This window comes from Hemiscyllium ocellatum, chromosome 5, assembly GCF_020745735.1.
Source record: "Hemiscyllium ocellatum isolate sHemOce1 chromosome 5, sHemOce1.pat.X.cur, whole genome shotgun sequence".
NCBI classification, from domain to species: domain Eukaryota; kingdom Metazoa; phylum Chordata; class Chondrichthyes; order Orectolobiformes; family Hemiscylliidae; genus Hemiscyllium; species Hemiscyllium ocellatum.
In genome coordinates this window covers 63,670,117-63,696,194 of record NC_083405.1, presented here as the reverse complement: position 1 = coordinate 63,696,194, position 26,078 = coordinate 63,670,117, and the positions used below count along the sequence as shown (strand labels likewise).

Genomic DNA, 26,078 nt, shown 5'->3' with positions numbered 1-26,078 from the left:
CCTTCATTCCCAGCAATCAATCTGGTAAACCTTCTGTGACGGTCTTGATGGAAGGATATCCCTCCTTTAGTATCGTGCACAGAGTACTCCACATATGGTTTCATTAATACCTTGTTCTTCTGTACCAAGTCTTTGCTACTTCTATACTTCATTCCCCTTATAATAAAGGCCAGCTTTCCATTTGCTGCCTTAATTGCATGCTGTGCATATGATTCATGGATGTAGACACCCAAAACATTCTACTGCACCATCCTCCAGTTTCTGTCTATTCTCTCCATTTGCTTTTCTATTTTGCCTGCAAAAGTGGTTAATCTCATATTTTCATGTATCTACCAAATGTTTTGCCCACTAACTTTACTGTATCCCTTTACAGAAGTTTGTATCCTCATTATAGCTTACTTTCTTGCCTAACATTGAATATTAACAAATTTGGCTATAGTACAGTAAGTCCCTTCATCAGTCATGATTTGGAGATGCCGGTGTTGGGCTGGGGTGTACAAAGTTAAAAACCACGCAACACCAGGTTATCGTCCAACAGGTTTAATTGGAAGCACTAGCTTTTGGAGCACTGCTCCTTCATCAGGTGGTTGTGGAGTACACAATTGTAAGACACAGAATTTATAGCAAAAGTTTACAGTGTGATGTAACTGAAATTATCCATTGAAAAATACCTTGATTGTCTGTTGAGTCTTTCATCTGTTCAAATACCATGATAGTTTCACTACGTTCATATGTAAATCACAAAACTTTTTTTAAAAAAGTTACATTCTCAGGTTAACTGTAATAATTGGTGTCAGCCAGATAAGATGTTAAGATGTTGAAGGTGTTAGCCTCCTGTGTTCCCTGTCTCTGCCGTAATGTTTAGACTGATTCTAATCTAAAAAGTGAGTTAAGAGTCTTACGTGGATTCATGCAGTTTTTGAGCAAAGTACAATGTAACTCAAAAACTGCATGAATTCATATAAGACCATGTCCTCCACAACCACCTGATGAAGGAGCAGCGCTTTGAAAGCTAGTGCTTCCACTTAAACCTATTGGACTCTAACCTGGTGTTGTGTGATTTTGAACTCCCTTCATCAGGGTCATTATTATAAATAGGCCAAGCACTAATTCCAGTGGTACTCCGTGAGTTAGTTTGATATCTTGAAAATGAAGTACTAATCCTTTCAAAAAAAGATACTAAACTGTTAGTATGTTGGATCCTGTGGCTGTATATATTTTTCCTGTGCCAGCTGAAATGACCATAAATGTTCCACCTTCTCAATTTCTCCCCTCGCCTGAGGTATGGTGACTCTCAGGTAAAACCACCAGTAGTCATCTCTCTCTGTGATCCTCTGAGACTGTGGCAACCTTACTGTCATTTACTTACATGTGACTCCAGAACCACAACAATGTGGTTGATTCTTAACTGCTCTCTGAGCAATTAAGGATGAGCTATAAATGCTGGCATAGCCAAAGGCGCCTACATCCTGTGAGTGAATAAAAAGAATTCTGCACATGAAAGCCAGAACTTTGGCTCAAGAATATAAAGTCATAGGCTATTGATAAGGGGCTCTTTTTTAAACAAACTGAAGCCTACCTTTGTACTTGTCAATAGGTAGCACCATAATCTTGCAATTCAATAGAAATGAGAAAGCAAAATTGAACTAATTTTTTCAAAGTTTTAGTTGCTTTCAGTTTAATCACAGTCGGCATGAGAAGACCCTCTTCACTTTCAGTTCTTGATTAGTAAGATTACATTAGAAAATCCAGGCTGCGATGATATTATAGCTGGTTCTTTGTACATGAAGGCTTGCTGTAGTGAAGGTCAGATTGAATGCAGGATTAGAACTTTAGTACACTAACACTGTCCCATATGACTCTTTCTTTGTGCTTTTGTCCTTGTTATCTCTCCTATCTTTGAAGAATAACAAAGGGGCCTGAAGTTAGAAATTCATTCCAAACAAGAATCCTGGTAGTTACAGAAGAAATTGATCACCCCCTTATCTCCCTCGCTACCCCATCACTCTTGAAATAACAATTTTAGAATGAATATACAGAGATTGATAGAGAATGTTTGTCCTGCCAAGGGCCCAAAGCTTTCTTATGGTTTTTTTTGATTTCATGTCAAAATTTGAAACATAATCTGAATGTAACTTTGCTTCAAAATTAAGAAATAAACTGCATAGTTGCTATAAGTCTGCAACAAAATAGATAAGTCCTGGAAACATTCAATAGCCAGTTAGTATTGATGGATAGGAGATTAATTAGTCATTTGGATGGAATTGTCTTCAAGGGAGTCATTTGTTTCATGATCTACAATACTTTGATTCTAATTTAACAGGTGTTACCAAGGTTGAATATGGAGATATAACAGCACGCAAAACATTAAGACAAAAGCTGTCATGTAAACCTTTCTCTTGGTACCTGGAAAATGTTTACCCTGATTCTCACATTCCACGACATTATTTCTCTTTGGGAGAGGTACAAATTATAGTTTAATTTTAAAAGTATTTGTATTTTTATAAGTAATACATTTCTTTCTTCAAAACTAACCTGTGCTCGTTTTTCATTAATCAGTTGCCATTATTTGAATTTTCAATGTACATTTATTGAATATTGTGGAATGATGATAAAAACTGCTATTTTGTAGTGATTTTTCCATATTATCAAATTTTTTGTTCCTCATCTAAAGTTCCTTCAATTCTAATGCAATTGCCCTCCCCATGTTGTTTTGTATTTTTAATTTTTCAACGTTTTTCATGTTTTAAAGAAACATTCTTGCCTGCTTTGATGTAACATTTAACTTCGTTATTTTTAATAAAACCTTTCTAACTCTTCTAACTTACTTTCTTTTCATAGATTTAATTTATTCATTCTACTGTCTATTTAGTTACCTGTGAAACAATTTCAAAGCTTTTCACTCATTGGCGACTGTGCAAACTCCACACAGACATTCTTCCCATGTCCACATGGGGTTCCTCAGGGTGCTCCAATTTCCTTCCACAGTCCAAAGATTTGCAGGTTAGGTGGGTTGACCATACTAAATTGTCCATAGTGTCCAGGGATGTGTAGGCTAGGTGGAATAGCTATGGGAAATGCAGGGTTACAAGGATAGGGTAAGGGGTTGGTTCTGGGTGGGAGTCTGTGTGGACTCAATGGCCCAAATGATCTGCTTTCACACAAAAGGGATTCTGTGATTTTATTTGATCCCTATTTGGTATTTCTGTTCCCTCAATTATTTCAAGTCTTTTTCATAACTGTAACTTTTCATTCCTGTACCATTCATGCCATACTCTTTCCACATAATTCTGCCATACTTCACGGAGTAATGCCCAAAGTTACATCCAGTACTGCAAGAATGACATATGTTCTCTTCTCCAAACTTAATATCACTTCCTTTTGCTCTTTCACTTATCAGAGATCTGTATCCTTTCACTGCACCTTTTTCTAATGTGTTTTCACAGCTCGCCACATATGTCACCTATCTACTCAATCTTCTAATTAGTTTTTCCTCTCCCTGTAATTTCTTGTATTCTTCATTACGTTTTCTAATTTGATATCACTATCAAGCTTTCGTATCATTCTTCCTGTGTCTCTTTCTAAATTGATGATAAAATGAAAATAAGAGGTTCTATTACAGATCTCTTGTTATGCTACTCTCTACTCATCCAAGAGATTTTTAATATATGCTGTTAATTTTAAAGAAGTGGATTTATGTTACAAAAATGTTATCAAGATTACAGTAATGTATAATGGGTATGCAACATGACAATTTTCTGGTATGTAAAGTGTGACAAATAACAGCAATAGTTAAAGGTTTGTTCTTAATACACCAATTACACTGCAAGGTAAGAAAATATTGAATGTGCACATTTATCAGCATATCTTCAACAAAGAAAAAACGCAAAAGTTGGGGTTTCTCATCCCTAGAAGTTAGGAAGGGCAAATTGGGCAGGCTGTCATCTGGGAGATGCCTATAACCTTATCAGTTAAATCCTGGGAAGGAAGGTCCATGATCAATCTTTTGAACCCATTACCAGTTAAGGCATTATGGGCCTCATCCTGCCACTAGCTAGACTAATTAGGCAGGAAAAGAATTAGCAACATACCCAACTGTTACAATGAGGCAGCTTCTCTGCTGGGTTTGGGAGAATGCCTTGATTGACTCTGCATGGGAACAATTGAGGCACAGATGAGATGACAGGGGATGGCCACTGATAGCCATTTGCCTCTGATCTTTCTTTCCCCAAAGAGTCACTTCTTGTGTTAGTGTCACTGTGCAGTCAGTAAATGGGCCTTTAAAGAACACTTTTCCTCACAGTGGTTGTGAGCCTCTAATTAGCCAGCAGCTTCAGGCAGAGCAGGGCATAGCTGCCCAAGGAAGTGACTGAGATGTCTGTCAGGTGACTACTTAGGTGCCTGGCATTTGATCCAGCGAACTTCCTCATGAGTCAGTGTTGGGAGCTTCCTATTGATAAAGTCATCCACTCCCTCACATTAACTTAAGAAGGAAAATTTGTGGCCAGACTAAATTCTTGATTACTCAACAAATTTTTTGTTTTGTTTTGTTTTTACATATTTTGAAGGAATTGCTTGATATTTACAACATTAAAATGAATCTAAATTTTCTTTAGAATGATTGTTGGAAAATTATCCACTGATTTTAAACTGAAGAATGAAAATGATGCTAAGCTTTAAACCATAAGCAATTGTTACAGCAATCTTTGTTTCCTCGATACGAGAACTTACCACACTTTCTTTGCTCCTTTCCTTTGGTTAGTTTTTGACCTCATTCCTGAAAACATTATTCCTTGCTATAATTTAGTTTGAGCCAAGGTGGGGAATTTTAGAAAGGTGTTTAATCACAGTAGTTAGAGCTGAGTTTAATCCATTGTTTGTACACTTCCAACATGAGTCATTCCACAGTAATCAGCAGCAGAAACACCACCAATTTGGCATTTCGTAGCCCAGGAATTGAGGCTAACTGCCATAATCCAACCTAGATGAGATCTGTTAGTTTTAACATAGATCAATAATTGAACCCCGAACCTTCCTGTTTGATGCCGATCAATCACTGTTTTACCAAGAGGAGACACTATGGAATTGTACATTTTCAAACATATCTTCATTGACTACTGCAGTCTGATTTTTATTTTAAACTGCATCTTTTGTTTTTAGATCAGAAATGTGGAGACAAACCAATGCCTAGATAATATGGCAAGAAAAGAAAATGAGAAAGTAGGAATATTTAACTGTCATGGTATGGGAGGCAATCAGGTGAGTTGCTTATTGCTTATTTATGCTTGGATCAGTGTTCAAAAATTAGATTGACTTAAGTAATTAGTAGCTCTTGAAGATCAATATGTAATTTGATTTAGAAGCAGGTACTCTACTAGCTGTACTGCTGAACTACATTTGGCACTAAAAACTACTTTCTGAACCACTCTAGTACATATATTGTGAAAGGCCTTATTTTTCATCTGAGGTTCCTGATGCCAATGGCTGCATGAATTTCGAAGCTGTGTTTAGCCTTTCTAGGGGCATTTAGTGAACTTAAAAACTTACAGGTGCATATGCTGTCACAATCCTGAAATGAAAGTGACTCCGCATGGGCGCTTTTGGAGAGTAGGGTGTAGATTGGAAAATGTGAGCTTGATAGCAAAGCCTAAACACATTCTGTAAACCAATAAAGTGAATTGTCAATCCAGAATTACCACTGACAAAAGTATATCTATAGTTTGACTGTTATGTAGAAATCCAACAACTATAGTGAATTATTGCATTAAAATATTGGTAGATCATTAAAGCTGTCTGCTTCAAGCTTGTAATTTGGTCATCTATTCAGTCAAGGCATTTTCCATAATCAGAGAATTACTGAACTTTCACAGGTTAGAAGGAGGTCTTTCAGCCTATCACACCTATGCTGGGTCTCTAAATGAGCAATGCAGTATTCCCTTGCTTTCTCCCCATGACACTACACATTTCTTTATCAGATAATTGTATATTTTACTGACTGAGGGGGGAAAAGGAATTTTCTTCATCAGTAAAATTACTTAGCTGAAGTTTTTTTGAAGCATAGCAATGATGTATTTTCTGCACATTTGAAACTTTATTATGCTTACAGACTTAATAGTACTCTCTCTTTTCACTCATTAGGTGTTTTCCTACACTGCAAACAAGGAAATTAGAACTGATGATTTGTGCCTCGATGTTTCCAAGCTTAATGGTCCTATCATGATGTTGAAGTGCCATCATCTGAAAGGGAATCAGCTTTGGGAGCATGATCCTGTAGTAAGTGTTTTTCATGAAAACTTTAGCTCCTAAATAATTTTTTTTTTTCAAATTCTGTGTTAGTTGCATAAAGGTAATGGTATCAACAAAGTTAAACTTAAATTAAATAAAATGACCAAGTTTGATTCTCTCAGATTCAGGTCTTGGTTGAATTGTAACTAAATTCCATTAATTGAAGATCTATGTTGTGTGGAAGTAGTTTCACAACTGCAAAAATGTCAGGTATCCATAACCATAGTTTATGTGGTGTCTAACCTACCATCTCTTGCTTAGAAACTGCTGCTCTCTGGCATCATCCCTGCTGTCTGTGCTCTTGTCATATTGGAGCAAGAATTGTTAGGAAAAGGCTATGGCTGAGGCTCTTCTAAAAGCTAAATTCTGAATCACTGTATGTGCTTCACTCAGCCACAACACACTGTCCCTGACCACAGGTGAAATTTGATGTAATTAATCTAAGGGGTGTGTCTGCTTCCTGAAACATTGTCCAGATACTTCTCCCACTCCTTTATGTATTGTAGTGTCAACAGAGTCGATCTCATCAACTCTGAGCTAAAGTTCCTAGAGCAGCCACCACTTGTTGTAGTTGTGGCTACCGTGGATTGCACTCCCATTCACCAGTTCCCACAAACTACAGCTACAATCCATCTGCCCTGTCCTCTCTATTCCAATTAATTAATTTGGATATTGAATATTTTACGTATTTCCTAACCGAATTCCCAGCTGCAATAATATTATCTGATTTAAAATACTTGACCAGTTAAAAGACACTTAGAAAAATTGCCCACCAATCATGTACCTATTTTCCTGTGACATTACACTTTGGCTCTGACAGAAACAAGAAGATGGAACTCTCTTCTGGTTTTAATCTCATGCTGCTACTGCCTTTCTCACGTGGGTCTGCACTTCTCTTTGTGAAGCTGCTGGCCCATACATATCTGTCACTGTTTGAGAAGCTGCTGACCCCATTCCTCTGTCTGTCTCTCTCTCTCTGTGTCTTTACATTTTCTAATGTTCTCACTTGTATTTTGCTTCGCTATACTGTATATGGATGCTCAGCTATGCTGTCTGAATTTCTGTTGTCCCATGACCATTCATCATTAATGTATTTCTGTATGATCCTATATTGATCATAATTGAAACCCATCTTCTTTCTCCCTATAAATTTTATAGAGGTCACTCTTTTCATTTTGCCTTTTAACATGATCATTAATTTAAAAGTCATACTTGTCTGGCTCGAGTTTGCTGATCTTGGGGATATATTTATCATAGGCATCATTTTTCATTTAAAGCTATTTTCTACTAAAATGTTAATTAATACTCTTTTTTTTCCTTTGGTTGTTCCCTTATTTCTTTGAATTGAAGACTTTTAAAAATTGATGCCTGGTCTTACCTTCAGTATATCTAAATGCAAGATTGGGTAGCCATGACCTCTTGGGACTTAACCATATCTGTTTCTCTTACGTTTTCAGAATTGACCACTTGAATGTTACCATGTTATAGTGCTTAGCTTGAAGATCCTGAATGAATAGAATGTTTGCAGTCATTTTTTTAAATTGTTGCAATAGATCTGAGGGTAACAAGAATTTATTTTTTTTCTCCCCAGAAGCTGACACTAGTACATGTGAACAGCAACCAGTGCTTGGATAAATCTACAGAGACAGACAGCCAAGTACCCACCATGAAAGATTGCAATGGGAGCCGCTCACAACAGTGGATTCTGCGTAATGTCACGCTCCCTGAGGTTTTCTGATGGATCAGCTCTGAAGATTTAATGGGCTACCTCTGTGCACCTTACTGCTAGATTTGTACTTAAAATGAACTTTTATTTTAGCAGCTAATAGGTTCCTCCTCCGAGCATGTGGACTCATTTTGAAGGATGTTCAATACAAAACTTTTTGCTCATAGAACTGCATTCCTCCTTCATGGTTTGAGACTACAGACTTTGGGGAAACTGTGCACACTGATGTTTACATTGTTTCTAACTGAATTAAAAAGGGGAAAGTGGGGCTGACAAGATTGTTTAAATCTCAATGAACGTACTTGCACTGTTCATTAAGCAAATATGATTTAATCTAGGAAGTGGTCCCAATATATCACTTTTTTGTGTCAGTAAGTATATCATTGTAATTTAATTGCACAATTGTATTGTCTGAATTTGGGGTTCTTCCTCCCCGAAATGCCCAAAATATCTCCAAACATTTTGTTTTCTTCGTGGTAACAAATATTACATAATATCAGAGCAAGAGTACAACGAATATATATCAAACATGCATTTAAATCACTTTTTTATGAATAAAAATCTATTTAACAGGGACAGAATTGATGAAAAAAAATTAATATCACAATTATGATAACTTTAATTTTGTGTAGATTTTTATACCTCAATGAAGAATTAACCAGTTCTGATTTACAAATTGTGAACATTTGGTTTTGTTTGCATCAGCAGTTTTAGTTAATCCTTGATATGGCATAAAAAAGTAGAGGCCACCTAGAGACAAGCAACTCTAAACTCGATTTTTTTTCAGTTATCTTACTTCATTTCAGTTCCTCCATAATATCTCACCTTGGTATTGCTGTTAAATCTTGTTCTTTTGGCTCCTTCCCGAAATGTCCACCAAGAACTGCTGCTATGGACGAGTCATTTTACTAACCAGCTTCTGAAAGACAGTGAATAAATGTTTCTGTATAGTTTGGCTTTGTATTCTTGATGAATCATGCATTCGCTCATAATGTTAGGAATGTGTGTATCCTAGGTTCTGTTGGGTGTAGATTTTTTTTCCCCTTTTTATGTATTTTTGGTTTGAAAGCCAATTAAATTCTCTATAATAAATGCTCATTCATCAGTGGACTGAGCTGCAGCTGGGGGTTTTGCAGGAAGAAGTCTTCACTCTGTCCTTCCATTTTACCACTCCATCATTTGCATAACTACACTAGATTCTGTGAAATACTGGTGTTTGCTTTTTTCCTAATAAAATTTTGAAAACAGTTCAGTTGTGTGTTTGTTACCTATTCATATCAGACAGCAATAAAATACCCAATTTATACAAGTTCTGTGTTAACTTTATTTTGAGACTTTTTTCCTCCTTTCTGTCCTTTCCTAAATGCACTCATTCTTTGTGAAAAGTTAAATGGATTCCAGCTCCCTTCGGTTAGCAATATGAAAGCAAAATACTGTTCAGCCAATTAGGCAGTATCTATCTGGAGAGAAACATTCTTCCAACTTATCTTTCATGTAAACCCCTCGGGTGAGTATTGCCATGCCATTTGAACTTATGGAACTTATCTCTGCATACCTTGACACCTCCTTTGTCCAGGATCTCCCCACATATGTACAAGACACCAGTGACACCCTCCACCTCCTCCATGACTTTAAGTTCCCGGCCCCCAATGCCTCATCTTCACCATGGATATCCAGTCCATGTACACATCCATCAGCCATGACTATGTCCTCCAAGCCCTCCGTTTCTCTCTCTTCCACTGACCCAACCAGTACCTTTCCACCAATACACTCTTCAATTGGCTGAATTGGTCCTCACCCTTAACAATTTCTCCTTCGAATCCTCCCACTTTCTCCAGACCAAAGGGGTAGCTATGGACACGCACATGGGCCTCAGTTATGCCTGATTCTTTGTCAGGTACATGGAACAATCCAGCTTCTGTAGCTACACTGATACCATTCCCCACCTTTTCCTCTGCTCAATGCCTGTACTGGCACCACCTCGTGCTCCCATGAGGAGACTAAATAGTTCATCCACCTTCACAAATACCTTCCACCCTGACCTCAAGTTTGCCTGGACCTTATCATACATTTCAGTCCTTCCTGGACCTCTCAATTTCTGGTGACCAACTCAAGACAGATATCTACTTCAAATCCAGCAACTCCCACAGCTACCTGGACTAAATTTCCTCCCACCCTGCCTCCTGTACAAACGCTATCCTTTACTCCCAGTTTCTCCGCCTCCACTGCAAGTGCTCCCAGGAGGACCAATTCCACCATAGAACATCCCAGATGGCTTCCTTCTTCAAGGACTGCGCATTTCCCTCCCACGTGGTCAATGATGCCCTCCAGTGCACCACCTCTACTTCCCGCACCTCTGCCCTTGAGCCCCACCCCCTTCAATCGCAACAAGAACAGAACACCCCCAGTCCTCACCTTCCACCCTACCAACCTCTGGATACAACACATTATCCTCTGCTATTTCTGCTACTTCAAGCAGACCCCAGCCCTAGAGATGTACTTCTCCCCATCCCTATCTGTGTTCCACTGAGACCATTCTCTCCATGAATCCCTTGTTAGGCCCACACCCCCACCAACCCCACCCTCCACTCTTGGCACCTTGCATTGTCAGCATAAGAGGTGCAAAACCTGTTTCCACACCCCCCCCCCCCCCCCCCCCCCCCCACCTCCATCCAAGGGCCCAAAGGATCCTTCCACATCTGACAGATTCTCCTGCACCACCACGTATATCAACTACTGTGACCATTGCTGTCAATGTGGGTTGGGGGCTCAGGACCCCAACTTGTACACATTAAACAACAACACCACCCCGTGGCCGAGCACTCCAACCATGCCTTCTCACTCTGCCAAGGACATGCAAGTCCTGGGCCGCCACCTCACCCCACCAAACCCTAACCACCTGACACCTGGTGGAAGAATGCCTCATCTTCCACCTTGGGACACTCCAAACCACGTGGGATCAACGTTGATTTCAACAGTTTCCTTATTTCCCCTCCCCCACCTTATTCTGAGATCCAACCCTCCAATTTGGTACTGCCCTCTTGAACTGTCCATTTTCCTTCCCACCTATCTGCTCCACCCTCCACTCTGGCCTATCACCGTCACCTTCCACCTTCAACTACCTATCGTCTTCCAGCTAACTCCCCCACCCAGCTCCAACCCATCTCATTTATTTCTGTGCCCCCTTGGCCACTATCTCCTCATTCCTGATGAAAAGCTTATGCTGGAAACATTGATTTCCCCTGCTCCTCAGATACTGCCTGACCTACTATGCTTTTTTTAGTGCCACACCTTTTGACTCTGATCTCCAGCATCTACAGTCCTCACTTTCTCCTAGTTGATTACCTGCTACACTTGTGTTTCATGCAAAAATACCCCCAAGTCCCTTGTGTCTGCAGTTTTTCTCTAAATAATATTGTTATTTTGTAATAAAACTAACAACTGCCAAGGCTAAAGATCTGAAGCAGAAACAAATTGCTGGCAAAACTTAGCAGGCATGTCTAGCAGCATCTATGGAGAGAAAGCAGAACTGAGTGATGAGTTGCTGGACTCGACATTAACTCTGCTTTATCCCTACAGATGCTGCCAGACCTGCTGAGTTTCACCAGCAATTTGTTTTTGTCACTGTTCTTTCCAAAAAGAAATTTACATTTTCCCACATTACGTTTTGCCCACTGATTTAACGCATCAAATCTTTCTGTAAACTGTTTGTGTCCCTTTGCAAACTGCCTTTCCACCTACTTGGTGTTGTCTGCAAATTTGGCTAAAGTACATATACTTACTTCCTCCGATTCACTGATTTGTAAACAGTTGTGGTCTCAGCAATGATTGCTGTGGAACCCCACAGATCACAGGTTGCTAAACAGGAAATGGAATCAATAGAATGCAAGCTGTTTCCTGCCATGAGCTAATTCCCTATCCACACCAATAATCTACACCTTTAAATCATCTTATGACTTAAATATTTGTGAGGTACCTTCTCAAATACCTCTGGAAATCCAAATACTATAAGTCTGCTCATCACCTCAATCTACTTTTGTTGAGACTTCTATTTCCATCTGGATTCTCTGCCCTCTTTTCATCTGGAAAATTTTAACAACTTTGCTTTCAGTTTTTTTACTGTTCTGTTACATTCACAAGGTCCATCTTTGATTCTTCTTGTCCTTAACTTCATTATTTCCATTTCTGTATATAATTGTCAATCAATATTCATTATGAATTCAATAGCTACTCAGACTATTAATCCTCACAACCCGCTTCCTTAAATCTCTCTCGCAGTTTCTGTCTTCTCCATTCTTGTTCTGATTATATTATGCCATCAGTTCTGATAATCTTCCTTCAGTCTCAAATAAGATTCTTTCTCTTTTCTCCCCTGCTCTCCCCCTCTTCTCCCCTCCCCCACTTTGAATTCAATGGATGATCTTCTGTCTGCCATTTCTGCTGCTTCCAACACCACACATCTCACCCAATCCCTTGTCAGCATTACAAAAGCATTATAGGCTCTGTGAGATCCTCGGCGAAAGTAAGGACTGCAGATGCTGGAGATTAGAGTCAAGAGCGTGGTGCTGGAAAAGCACAGCAAGTCAGGCAGCATCCGAGGAGCAGGAGAATCCACGTTTCGGGAAAAGCCCTTCATCAGGAAGGGTGACATCTGTGACCCATTCCCTTCCCATGACACTTTTCTACACAAGCAGGAGATGCACTATATGCCCCTTTATCTCCCTCCTCCTTGGCATCAAACAGTCCTCCTAAATGAAACTGTAATTCACTTGTTCCTTCAAATCAGTCTTGTATATCTGCTGCTGACATTGTGCTATTCTATAAAGTAGGGAGAGCAAACACTGCTCAGGTAATCACTTTGTACAGTATCCTCATTTAGGGAGTTAAGGTTTCCAATCAGCTATCACTTTAATTCTCCACTCTAATTGCTCCGCTCTGAACAGGTTAGAAAGATCAGAGGTGTTTTTACACACTTCTGGAATTGAACCCATGCCTCTGGTTCAATGTTGGACCACTACCACTGTGCCACAAGAACCCCACTCTGATCTTTCTAACCTTGATCTGCTAATATTCCAATAAATCTCAGTACAAGTCTGAAGAACAGCATTTTAGGCATGACACTACATGTATACACCTTGCTGAATCAACAACTGAGTTTGGCAATTTTAAATCGTCACCTCTTCTATTGTATTTTCTTTCTCTGTTGGTTTTTGTGCTTCTCTTTTGGCAGAGCAGTTGTTTGTGACGTAGCTATTCACTCTAGGCATATTTTGTTACTTATCCTGATTATCCTTGATGCATTGTGCACATACATTGTGCTGTTTTGTTGCTTAATCTCTTCTTCTTCGCATGCTATCAGATACCTTTCCTTGTTATTCATGTACTCCCCAACACCACTCCCATTCATTCATTTACTACCTACTTTTTCCAAATCTAAAACAGGATCTTCACCCCGAAACTTCATGAGCTCCATTTTTGTCTCTCAAAGTGTTTCCACATCTAATTATTTTGAACACTTTCTGCTTTTATTTCCAGCATCTGTACTGTTAAATCTATTAGTAACCTACTTATTGTTATACATATTATTGTTGCTTAGTAGTCATAACTCTCGCAATTTTATGGTACATTTAATGGTCAATGGATGTCTCTTTGCTTTACAGCCAGTGTAGTACTTTAAGACTCATCACTGTTGCGTTCTAGGGAATGCACTGCAGGCAATTAGTTCACAACAAGCTTCCACCTTCATGTGATAGTGACTACAGAATTTATTTTTATGCTGCTGACATAATTATTGGCCACAACACCAGTGATAACTCTCTCTCTTCCTTCTTGATAATGCAATGGGATCTTTTGCTTTCACCAGCAGGGGCAAGTGGGCCTTCAATTTAATGTCTCATCAAAATGATGGCACCTTGCCATTCAAAACATCAGCCTTGATTTTTGCATTCCATTTCATAACATTCTCACATCGAATTACAAGGTTATCAACTGAGTCAGTCAACACACTGGGCTGCATGATGATCCCCTCATACAAAAGGAAGGTTTGGTGTACATATTGGGACAAGAGTAGTTTCCTGAATTAGCTTTAGTTGTCCAAAAGACTTGAGAAGACCTTTCCAGTTTTCCCCTCAATTGGACCTTAATCTTTTCTCATCTTTTCCAACAGATAATGTGGCTTTTGTGTGGGGTCCCTTGGAGAACATTATTTTGTAATACAGGAGGCAAGAAAAGTGTATGAATCAGCTCAGAATTCAGGTTAATGATGTGAGCTGTGCCTGAGGTGGGACCTTAGCCCCTTGTCTTCTGGTATTTTATCCGAAGCTGTCTCCTTGGCAGTATTTCTGTCAGCGGTGGTTTGCTGCTGTTTTCCACTTTCAGGAACAAGGCAGGGAGGCTGCTCAGCTGGAACAAGAATTAAGGCCGTACTATTGATGTAATTCTAAACTATGTGCTAGTTTTACAGCTAATGAAGCTAACTATCTCCCTCTAAATTTCTCATGAGCTATATAATTAAGATAATAATATTTAATAGAAGCATCCAAGCAGAAAGACAAGAGAAAACCAACATGTACAGTCTATCCCTTATACCTGCAATGTCTTCTGAGGACAAGGAGGTGGTCACTAAAATGTAAAGTGACACAGGTGGGCAGAGCACGGATGTGAGCAGTGGTAAAGATATATGCAAAAGAAAACCAAAGCACAATTTTACAATATAGCAGGTAAGTGATTGGCTCATGAATAAATACCATTTTATTGTGCTCTGTGCTTTTGAAAGAGGGTTATACACACAGCTGAAAAACTTATTGTTACTTCAAATTAAAAATTTAAACCAGATAACTAAATAAACTAATTAAATTATAAAACAAATGATTGATAGAAGAATTATAGCAGAGTTGAGGAGAAATTCCTTTCACCAAGAGGGCATTGAAATTCACTGCATGAAGAGGAGTTGGAGCCCTTCATTATAAAATATTTGGATATGCCCTTGAAGGGGCCAAAGCTGCTGATCAAAAGAAGGCACACCTCCGCCCTCAGACCCTATCCCTCCAACCGCAACAAGAACAGAATGCCTCTGGTGCTCACCTTCCACCCTACCAACTTTCGCATAAACCAAATCATCCACCAACATTTCCGCCGCCTCCAAAAAGACCCCACCACCAGGGATATATTTCCCTCCCCACCCCTTTCCACCACACTCCCCTACAACACACCATCAAATCCTGGCACCTTCCCCTGCCACCGCAGGAATTGCAAAACCTGCACCCACACCTCCTTCCTCACCTCCATCCAAGGCCCTAAAGGAGTCTTGCACATCCACCAATATCATTTATTGTATCCATTGCTCCTGATGCGGTCTTCTCTACATTGAGGAGATTGGACACCTCCTAGCAGAGCGCTTTAGGGAACCTCTCCGGGACACCCACACCAATCAACCACACTGCCCTGTGGCCCAACATTTCAACTCCTCCGCCCACTCATCCGAGGACATGGAGGTCCTGGGCCTCCTTCACCGCTGCTCCCTCACCACCAGACGCCTGGAGGAAGAACGCCTCATCCTCCGCCTCAGAACACTTCAACCCCAGGGCATCAAGGTGGACTTCACCAGTTTCCTCATTTCCCTTCCCTCATTTCACCCCAGTTCCAAACTTCCAGCTCAGCACAGTCCCCATGACTTGTCCTACCTGCCTATCTTCTTTTCCACCTATCCACTCCACCCTCCTCCCTGACCTATCACCTTCATTCCCTCCCCCACTCACCTATTGTACTCTATGCTACTTTCTCCCCACCCCCACCCTCCTCTATCTTATCTCTCCACTCTTCAGGCTCTCTGCCTTTATTCCTGATGAAGGGCTTTTGCCCGAAACATCGATTTTACTGCTCCTTGGATGCTGCCTGAACTGCTGTGCTCTTCCAGCACCACTAATCCAGAATCTGGTTTCCAACATCTGCAGTCATTGTTTTTACCTAGTTGATTTATTCAGGCTAGCATAGACACAATGGGCCTCTTACTTTGCTGAGCATTTTGATGATTCTATGATCTGCCTATTTTCCATTGGCTTCAACATATTTCCCTGAAAACTGTATGCATGTTCAGCATGAAGTAAACATTACTTTTAATACTAAGGCTGTACTGGTCAAGATTTGGCTCTGATTCTATTTGCAAATCACATTATGATTGGTTTATTCTGTAACAGAATTTTCTCCAAATTATTCTCCCTGATTAGAACTTTATTCTCAAGATGCAAATGTGCTTCGATCATAATCAGAACGTATATTACTGGAAAGCCTAGAGTGCCTTGTGCTGGCACAGAGGTACCAAGCTCTCCTCCATCTATCCCAATTGTTTGGAGATCCTGTGCTACACAATGGTTGAGCTGTCATAAACTGGCTGAGTTATTACCAATGTGAGTTGTGCAGAGCTATTCTTTCTCTTTTCAAACAAAACCCTGACACATTAGGGAGTTGAATTTCTGTGGAGGTGTTTCCAATCATTTGCCAAGTTTTCAGGGAATGATCCATGTAAATATGGAAAGGACAAACAATTCGCAATTTGTCTCCGAGTGAGTGATATGGGGCTCACCCGAGAAGCCACCTCCTCTTCACCCGGCATGAAAAGAAAAGCCTTGTATTGTTTTAGGAGCCAGAGAGTGAGAAACCACGCCAGAACTGGTCAAGTGAAAAGAGTGAAAATTTGGCACCTGTAGTGTGATGTATAGATTCATTAAATCTCCTCCATTCGCAGTTAAGATTTGCTGCATTTCTCATGTTGACCTTCAGTTGATGGTTTGTACTGAGTTGTAATGAAGGGTCACAGGACTCAAAACATTAACTCTGTTTTTCGCTCTCCACAGATGATGTAGACCTGCTGTGTTTCTCCAACACTTGCTGTTTTTGTTTCAGATCTCCGCTTTTAGGTCAGCTATGAGGTGTTAGAGCTTTGTGCTGCATCTGTTCCATTATTCTATCTGGATTGAGGGTTCATATTGGTGCAGGATCATTAGTAGTTGTTTCCCAGATGAGCAGATGCAATTTTAGGCACTCTCTTCATAGACTTCTCAGGTCTACTTTAATTGAAATAGTGATAATGCTGACGATTTCTTTTCACCTCCTGATGCTTGATGTATTTGTGGACAATGGTGGAGAGGGTTGGGGGTTGGCAAATGAGGAACAGCACCAGGAACCGCTCAGCTGGAGAACATATAAGTGCCATTGACTCTGCTCATGACGACAATTAACTGAAGGTCCATAGTCTTTGCGAGGCAATGAAGCAATGCAATAATGTTCTGCAGAGTAAACGAGGGTCATTGCCCTGGTACACATTCTTCTGGCTGTGAAGGATATTTGAACAAGTCTCAAAGCCAGGCAGACTTTGTGTTTTTTTTAATTTTATGGGCAATGTTAATGAGATGAGTTTGCTCATAGAGCCAATAGTGGGATTCGTAGATCAAGTTTCCTTCTGTGAAAGGAGACAGTGAGCTCCCAATAACATTGTTGTTTAGATAAAATGTCAGCACAACTGTCCTCTCTGGTTGAAAGCACTGGATCTGGGAGCAGCATTCCGGAAGGTCCAGGTCACCTTTGGGAGTTCTGCTTGCTTTCTCTAATATTGATGCCTGTGCCACTACTGTTTTGTCATTGGCATTGATGCATTTCCAAGATTTGGTGTCAGGCAAGCCCACAGTAATAGTGTAAATATCCATATTGTAAAAGCCTAGCAACAAGCTTTCCCATCACCCTTCTGCCTATGGCTCATCATTAAACAGATAAAGCTGGTATAAGAAAGTGCACTCACAGTGAGTTAGGGCTTTCAGCTCTGACAGAAGCTCCTTTGGCCAGGATGTCACACTGATTGCCAACATTCAGACAGGTTTCCAGAAACAGTCAAAAACTCGAGCTTTCTTCATAGACGCTGCATTTGCATACAGCTCTGTGTGTGCTGTGAAGACTAGTTCCTGACTGAATCATTCAGTTTTGCAAAGCTCTCAGACGCCCTGATTGAATTTGCACTTGGGGAGAAATCAGTAAGGGAGATTATTCAGATTATGTCATTCTAAAAAGTGAACCTGCAACTCTGCATGGGATTGGAAGAGTTGTGGTCATTGTATGCATCAGTCTTTAAAAATAATATGAATAGTTTTGGATTTGGGTGGGAAAATGAGTTGAGCTGAATACTTCAAAAAACATATTTTCTTATCATATTTTGAGGTATTAGTTAAACTCATTGGACTGTGTTTGTTTGGAATGTGTCCTTGGTAACAGATTTGCTGTTTCAAAACTATGTCCATGTAATTCTTTTAATGACTAGCTGTGTTCCTTTGTCACTGCTCTGGCTCATTCAACTCAATGGTTATGGCCAACCATTAAAAGTAAGTCTAAAAGTTTCAGTGTGACCTCTAAAAGTGTGATCTCTCATGATATTTAAACATATCTGAAGTTTTCAATAACATTGGGCAGATTTAACATCCTTTTCAAATCAAAACAGAAATGATGAAAACAAAATACTTTCTCTGCGTTATGCAATTTTAGTCAGGGTAAAGCCAAATGTAAAAAATTTGCTTGGGACTTTGGCTGTATGTCAATTCAACAAGGTTTGCATTTTCTTACTCCTGCCACGGCTTGCGCAATAGTGTATCGTTTCTATGATGTGTATTCCCTAATCATAACCTTTAAAAAGGTTGATTTTCATCCAAGAAAAAGCTGATTTAAAAACTTACAGCCTTTCTTGGGTTTGTTAGTTCACTACTTCAGAGGAGGAATTTGCCAATAAGAATCATTTCCAGACTGTTACTCAGGAATTGCAGAAAATGACGACAAGAATGCAATGGGTCCTGCACGAATCGCAAATAATCTTAGCCTGCATTGAAAGCCTGGTCTCATTGTTCAGCTTCCTGTTTCTTCTATGTTAATTACAACAACAACTTTGAAACCTCAAAGTCATCTTCAGTACTCAACCAGTTCCCAAAACCAAGAAAGATCAGAGTCTTTCTGAAAGGATAACTGAACACTAGACATCATTTTACCAACAGTGGCCACAGCCAGGAATGATATCCAATTGAAGATGGCAGGCTGCCTCCCTGGAACTGTGGGTCTAATGCTCTCAGCTCCTCTGCATTGAACCAGGGTGGGTCATGTTGTTTATTACAAAAGGCAAAGTGAGGGATAGGCCAGGCCAAGAGGTTCATTGTCATTGAAAATACTTCTGCTGCTGAGGGTGACCCACAATGTTTCATTGGTGCCTACTTTTGAGGAGTTAGATCTGTTTTAAATCAATCCCAATTAACTTGGTGCTAGGACCACACAACATGTTCTCAGTATGATGACAGAACCTTATCTCCACAAGGAGGTTGTAGTGGTCACTCCTTCAGAAACTCTCATGGATAAATGTATCTGCAACAGTGAAATTTCAGTGCAAATAGGTTTACCCTTCATGTTGGCTCTGTCACTTCCAGTCTCACTACTGGCACAGTCTATCAGATAGATCCTTCAGAATTTGGCCAGCCTTTAACACTGTTACTGAGCACTTTCTGATGGTGGATGTTGCTGGACATTCCGGAGTACATTCTACTCACTTGCCCCCCTTAGGGCATCTTTCAAGTGGTATACAACATGGAGAGATTTATCACTTGAAGGAGGGCAGTAGGTGATAAATAGCCAGAAATTTCCTTGCCCACGTTAGACCCGATTCCATGAGACCTCATGGGGTCCAGAGTCAATGATTAACTCTTACAGCCACTCCTCCAGATTGTATGATACCAATGGCTCACATCGTTCAATAGGACAGGACAGTTGTGGGGAGTCAGTGATATTGTGCTAATGGCACTGCACAAATAATAAGATCATGTGAGCAAACATAGACCATTCAGCCCATTGAGTCTGCTCTGCCATTCAGTGAGATCATGGCTAATCTAATCATCCTCAACTCCACTTTTCTGGCTTTACTCATACCCTTTGATTCCTTTCCTGATTAAAAATCTGTCTATTTTAGCCTTGAATATATTGAATGACCTAATCCAGAATCTCAAACTAATCCCATCATTACACCTGATGGCAATTCGTATAATAATTTTGGAATATGAAGCTAGTCGCAGAAATGAGAACTCTGACATTATCATCCAATCTCATAAAAACCGTCTGGTTCACTGAATGTTCTTTAGGGAAGGAAAAGTGCCATCCTGAATCTGGTCTGGCCTATATATGGTTGTCACCTTTGAATTTAAACAGAAGCTCAGGTGGCAGAGTTCTTCAGTAGATCTCCATTATCATGTTTCAATCATCAGGCTCCATGCATCATCAATTGTTGTTCCCTTTGAAGTGGTTATCTATGAAAAATGGGCAACAAAGTGTTTAGTTCTAAAGGCAACCAGGGGTGGATGACAAGTGTTGAACTTGCTTGTCATCTCCAAGTCCCTGTGCTAGAATAAACAAGAGATATACCCAGGAATGGTGTTGGAGGATTCTGAGAAATTGGCTGGAAGGTCTGATTCTGAGAGGAAGACTATATCAGGCTGTTGATTGACATGTGGGACAACACTCCTAGTTTGGAACTAGCTCTCAGATGTTAATAAGAAGGACTTTGCAGAATTAAGTGTTTTTGTTCTAATTTCTGAGCGAATCCATCTTATTACATTTTTATTTAGTTTTCTCATTGTTATTTGGTACAACTGAATGGCTCGGTAGGCCAATCCAGAGGCTAATTAAAAGTCAATCAAATTGTAGTGGATTTATACTCTCACAGCCAGCACAGCAGATTCCTGATCCAAAACGGTCTGGAGGCTTTCAACCAGAAACCACGGGTGCAGTGGCCAATCAGGTCCATCATTGGAAATAGTTCCCAATTTCAGAGTTCTACATCAATCTTTGTACCAGCTCCTTCCATTGTCCCTTCCCCTGAACACTATAATCGTGATGGTCTCCTAACCCTTCTGCCTCATGCTCACTCTTCTTTGAATGAGAAACTGTGCAGCAAATGGCAGGCATTGATGGTTTTAGGGACCTTGGCCGATTTAAACAGCATTTTGCAGAAATGTTCCAAACAACAGAACCGTTCAGTATTCAGTATCCGTATGGTTTGATGGGTAGTAAACTGTGCGCGAAAACAAAATCAAAACATTGTGAAAGCTGGAGATCTGAAATATAAACATAAAGTGCTGGAGAAATTCAGCAAGTCTGGCAGCAACTGTCCAATATGACTCTACTTTGCATGTGTGACTGCATTTGAAAGGAAATGTCAAAGGGAACAACAATTGATGATGCATGGAGCCTGATGATTGAAACATGACTATGGAGATCTACTGAAGAACTCTGCCCCCTGAGCTTCTGTTTAAATCCAAAGGTGACAAGACCATTCTCACTGGTTAAAGTGTTTCCATAATGAGTAAACAGTTGTCTGACAAACTTTTATTTACTTGAAAAGGTTCAATGTCTGGATGTATATTGATGCATAGACTCACTCACCAACCATTCAGCACCCTGTTCTCATGCAGTATAAATTGTTGTTACTTTTGAATAATGGCATTCTTGCAATTCTGTCCTGATATGTGTAAGACAGAAAGCTTCGCCAGTACCTCTGTTTTCTCAGAAATTGTCAAGTTCTATGTTGATAAGTGACTAATGTAATTTATTTGCAGAATCAAAATTCTGTTATCACAAACTGCCCACTTATATATTGGACATGCAGGTTGACACTTCATTCCTAAAAGTACATTAAACCAATTTAGAGAAAGATACTAAGGGTGGAAGCTTTACTTACAAGGACAGAATTGAGTTACTGAAAATATTTCATTTGAGTTGTAAAATAAGAAGGGGATGTCATCAAGATCATAACAATTCTGAAAAGTGAATAGTGAAAGAAACAGATTATCAACTTAAAAATTAGGTAGCTGTATACTACCTAATACTATCCAGCAAGCCCTAGCCCTGGGAAGCTAGGGCTTGCTGGATGTAACAAACTTTGCAAGTGTCTATTACCTTTCCCACAACTGTGTTCCCTCTCATTTTTCCAGCTTCTGTCTGGGTCAGTGGGTGACAATGACTTCCAGAACCTGAAGTCAATGCATCTACAAACCGAGTGATATACGCCAACCCTCTGAGTGACTAGCTCAGACCCTCTGAGCATTATACACACACCCTCCACGTGATGTGTACAGACCGGCTCAGCTTAGAGAGAGAAGATTGAACTAGAGCCATGACTTTACCTTCTCTGGTGAGGGGCAAGTAAAACCAAAGTATGGAAACCATTTGTGTAGAAATAAAAAATAATAGAGACACTTGTGCCTCCTAACAGCAATCACATGGGAGGGGAAAGCATTAAGGTAGAAATGATGAGAGCTTGTCAGAATGGCACGGCGATACTGATGGTCAATCTCAATATTGATGTAGGCTGGAAAAGTCGAAAAGGTAGTGGTAACCTGGATGAAGATTTCCTATAATCTTTCCAAACTAGGTTTTGGAACAGCACATTGTGGAGCTGACTAGACATCAGTCTGCACCAGACATCAGTCTACACCAGACCCCGTATTGTACAGTGACTCCAGATTACTGAATGGTGTGATAATAAAGGTGTCCCTTGATAGCAGCGACCACGGTAGTATTTAATGGAGTAAGGAGAAGATGTGAGCCTATTTTTTAAAGTTTAAATGAAGGGAATTATGAGGCTGAGAAAGCAGATCTGGTGAAAGTGAATTGGCAAATTGGGTCAAAGGATATGTCTGCAGAAATGTAAGGGAATGTTTTCAGGAAGTGCAGAATAGATAACATTCCAATGAGAAGAAACATTCTAAGGAACATTTCACCCTCCACGGTGAAATACTAATTTTAAATATAGTATTGACCTAAAAAGAAAGACATGTAATTGTACAAAGACAGGTGGCAGATCAGAATTTGGACAGAATATAAAAGTCAGCACAGATTGACCAAGAACTAATAAAGAGAGAAAAATTAGAGTATGGGAGAAACCTGGGCAGAAATAGGAAAGCAGAGAGTATGAGTTTCCAAAATTATTTAAAGGGCAAAGCTATCAAAGTGAGTGTTAATCCTGTATAGAGTGAGGCTGGAGAATTATTAATGGAAAATAAGGAACTAGCAGGTGAATTGAAGACCTATTTTACATCACTACATTACAGGGAAGCTGAGTAGCATTCCGGAAGCAGCAATAAATCAAAACATGGAAGGGAGGGAGGAACCAAAGGAAAATTATCATCACCAACAACAAGGTGCTGAGGGAACTATAGCTTGAATTCCTGATAGGATGGTGGAAGCAGAGTCCTGGAATATTTCTAAAGCAGAGGTTGACAAATATGTGTTAATTATGGGGGTGAAAGGTTATCGGGGGGTCAGTAGGAATGTGGGTTTGAAGTTACAATCAGAGCCGCCATGATCTTCGTGAACGGCAGGCCCAGCCTGGGCTACTGAATAGTCTACCCCTGCCCCTATTCATGTATTATGTATGTATATGAAGGAGGTGGCAGGAGATAATTGGGGAGCTTGCCCTCATGGAGGTATTTGACCCATTCCTGTCACCTCAGCAAGTCAGTTCCAGGATCCATTGCCTCCCTTTTTGAATGTCTTTATGTGGTCATTACACAGCTGCTCCCAGAATCGGCTGCTTTCCAAAACCAGGAAAGCAGGATATCAGCTGGCCATGATAGAAGGCTTCAATTCCCTCATTGAGGGGCAACTGGGGACAGGGGGGGTGCCTAGACTAGAAGGGGAATGGCTGCTGAATGGTCTCCCATGCTCTTGCTTCTACCCCAGACCCATCTCCCCGTGAGACCGTTCTCTCTGTGAGACACCTCTCCCTGAGAGACCACTCTCTCTATGAGATCCCACTCCCTGTGAGACCCCTCTCCCTGTGAGATCCCCCTCTGTGAGATCCCTCTCTCTGTGAGACCCCACTCTCTGTAAGATCCCTCTCCCTGTGAGACCCTTCTCCCTGCGATACCCCTCTCTCTATGAGAGCCCTCTCTCTGTGACATCCCTTTCACTGTGAGACCTCTCTACCTGGGAGACTCCTTTCTCTATGAGACCCTCTGTCTGTGAGACCCATTTCCCTGTGAGGCTCCTCTATCTGTGAGACATCTCCTTCTGTAACACCCCCATTACTGAAGTGCATAAGACGTTTGATGGTGAAGTAGAAAAATGCTCATGCGCACAGATATTTACAAAATGCAATAGCAGCAACATCAGTCGAAGAATTAGATGGGAGCAGGTCATCCCTATCAAATTTGAAGTGGCTAAGGGAACTTATTGAAGTTGGGGTGTGGTCACAGATGTGAAAGTCAATGAGGAATTTGATTGAAACAGTTAACTTCTGTAAATGTGGTTTGATTTCTCCACAGTCTTGCGATGGAAGGTTGAGTATGCTATGAATTGGGCATGTGAGACCAGGGTCTGAGTTTGCTGACTGTGTTTATCATCAGCAAGGTCCTTCTCCAATCAGCCTCCTCATAATTTCCCAATCACTTCACACTGATTCGCATCCTTACGTCTTTTTGTTTCGAATGTTGTTGATAACTGAATTTGGTGTAATATGTAATGGCTTATATCTCTATTTGCAAATGGTTAATATCTGGATATCCTGCAATTAAAGCACTCTTGTAGTGCAGTGGTAGTATTTCTTCTTCTGAGCTAGAAGGTCAGGGTTCAAGGTCCACTTACTCTGGAGGTGTGTAATAACATCTCTGAGCACATTGATTCAAAATACGATCCCCATACCATGGTTGGGGTGATAAATGCAAGCTGCTCCATACTTGCTTGGGAATAAGGCAGAAGTTTCCATTCATTAGAGATTCAATCTACTGTGAACATGGGATTAGGTATTGAGAAATACTCCGAGTTATACTAGTGTGCCTATTATTATTTTAATAGGATCTTAACAGCTCACTGTATAGACTTGCAGACCTGTGTACTTTTAATGTGAATTGACAAATGCTATATTTACAAAATGCTGCATTTGTTGAATGAGTTTGTAGGTTGCTCCATTTGCCAGCACATCTGCCCCAAATGTAAGGCTAGCCTTGTCCAGGTGTATATATCTATACATATTAAAAATAAATTATATTTAGATAATACGACCATCAGGTTCTAATGGTCATAATCTCCACTTAAACCTGGAGATACTGGCATGGGGCCAGATATGCTACCCCACTGTATAACAAGACCTGATAGAAATCCATGTTGGTAGGCTGTTTACTCATCCATAGAAACCTCACAGCAGCATTGACAACAAGAAGGACAGGCATGTGGCATTAATGGTAAATCTCTTTGAAAGAACCAGCAAAGGCACAAGAGATTACTTAGCTTTGTTCAGTAGAGCAGGATCCCATATTTCAATCAGGGGTCACAGAGGCCCTTCAGGCTCAGAAGAATAACAAAACAATCTTGGACATTGATTGAAAAATGCAGGCAGAAACAGCCAATAAACCCCACATTGACCTGCAATCTTCTTCCCAACCTCTCCGCCCCCATCCCCTCTCCGGCCTATCACCCTCACCTTAACCTCCTTTCACCTATTGCATTCCCAACACCCCTCCCCCAAGTCTCTCCTCCCTACCTTTTATCTTAGCCCGCTTAGCACACCCACCTCATTCCTGAAGAAGGGCTTATGCCCGAAACGTTGATTCTCCTGCTCCTTGGATGCTGTCTGACCTGCTGCGCTTTTCCAGCAACACATTTTTCAGCAGTAAAACCCCACAACAATACAAAAGGAAATACCAACATTCCAGAACCTAGAACGAGGGGGTTTCCATTTAAAACGGGGCTGAGGAAACAAATTTCCTCTCAGAAGGTCATACGTCTTTAGAATTTCCTTCCCGAAAATACAGTGAATCCAGAACCTGGAAACAAAACCAGAAATTGCTGGAGGAGCTCATCAGGTCTGGCAGCATCTCTGGAACGAATGCAAAGTCGACATTCGAATTCACTGACACTTCTCCCGAACCGTTCTGTGAAGGGCCGAATGGCCTATTCTTACTCCTTGTATGTCGCATGTTCAGATCGTTAATGGAGCAGGTTATAAAGGAGAAATTATACAATACTTTTATAAAATTAGAGTAATCTTAGATATAAA

At 40.4% G+C, this 26,078-nt stretch overlaps 1 protein-coding gene across 1 annotated transcript in view; it reads left to right on the top strand.

The window, feature by feature from the left end:
- The window catches only part of galnt1 (UDP-N-acetyl-alpha-D-galactosamine:polypeptide N-acetylgalactosaminyltransferase 1), a 133,917-nt gene extending 124,659 nt beyond the window's left edge, over window positions 1-9,258 (top strand). The window contains exons 9-12 of the mRNA XM_060824820.1: window positions 2,324-2,463; window positions 5,161-5,259; window positions 6,139-6,273; window positions 7,877-9,258. Of these exons, the coding sequence (XP_060680803.1) occupies window positions 2,324-2,463; window positions 5,161-5,259; window positions 6,139-6,273; window positions 7,877-8,023 (521 nt within the window). The 3' untranslated portion in view covers window positions 8,024-9,258. The remainder of the gene's footprint in view (window positions 1-2,323; window positions 2,464-5,160; window positions 5,260-6,138; window positions 6,274-7,876) is intronic.
- Window positions 9,259-26,078: the final 16,820 nt, after the last annotated feature.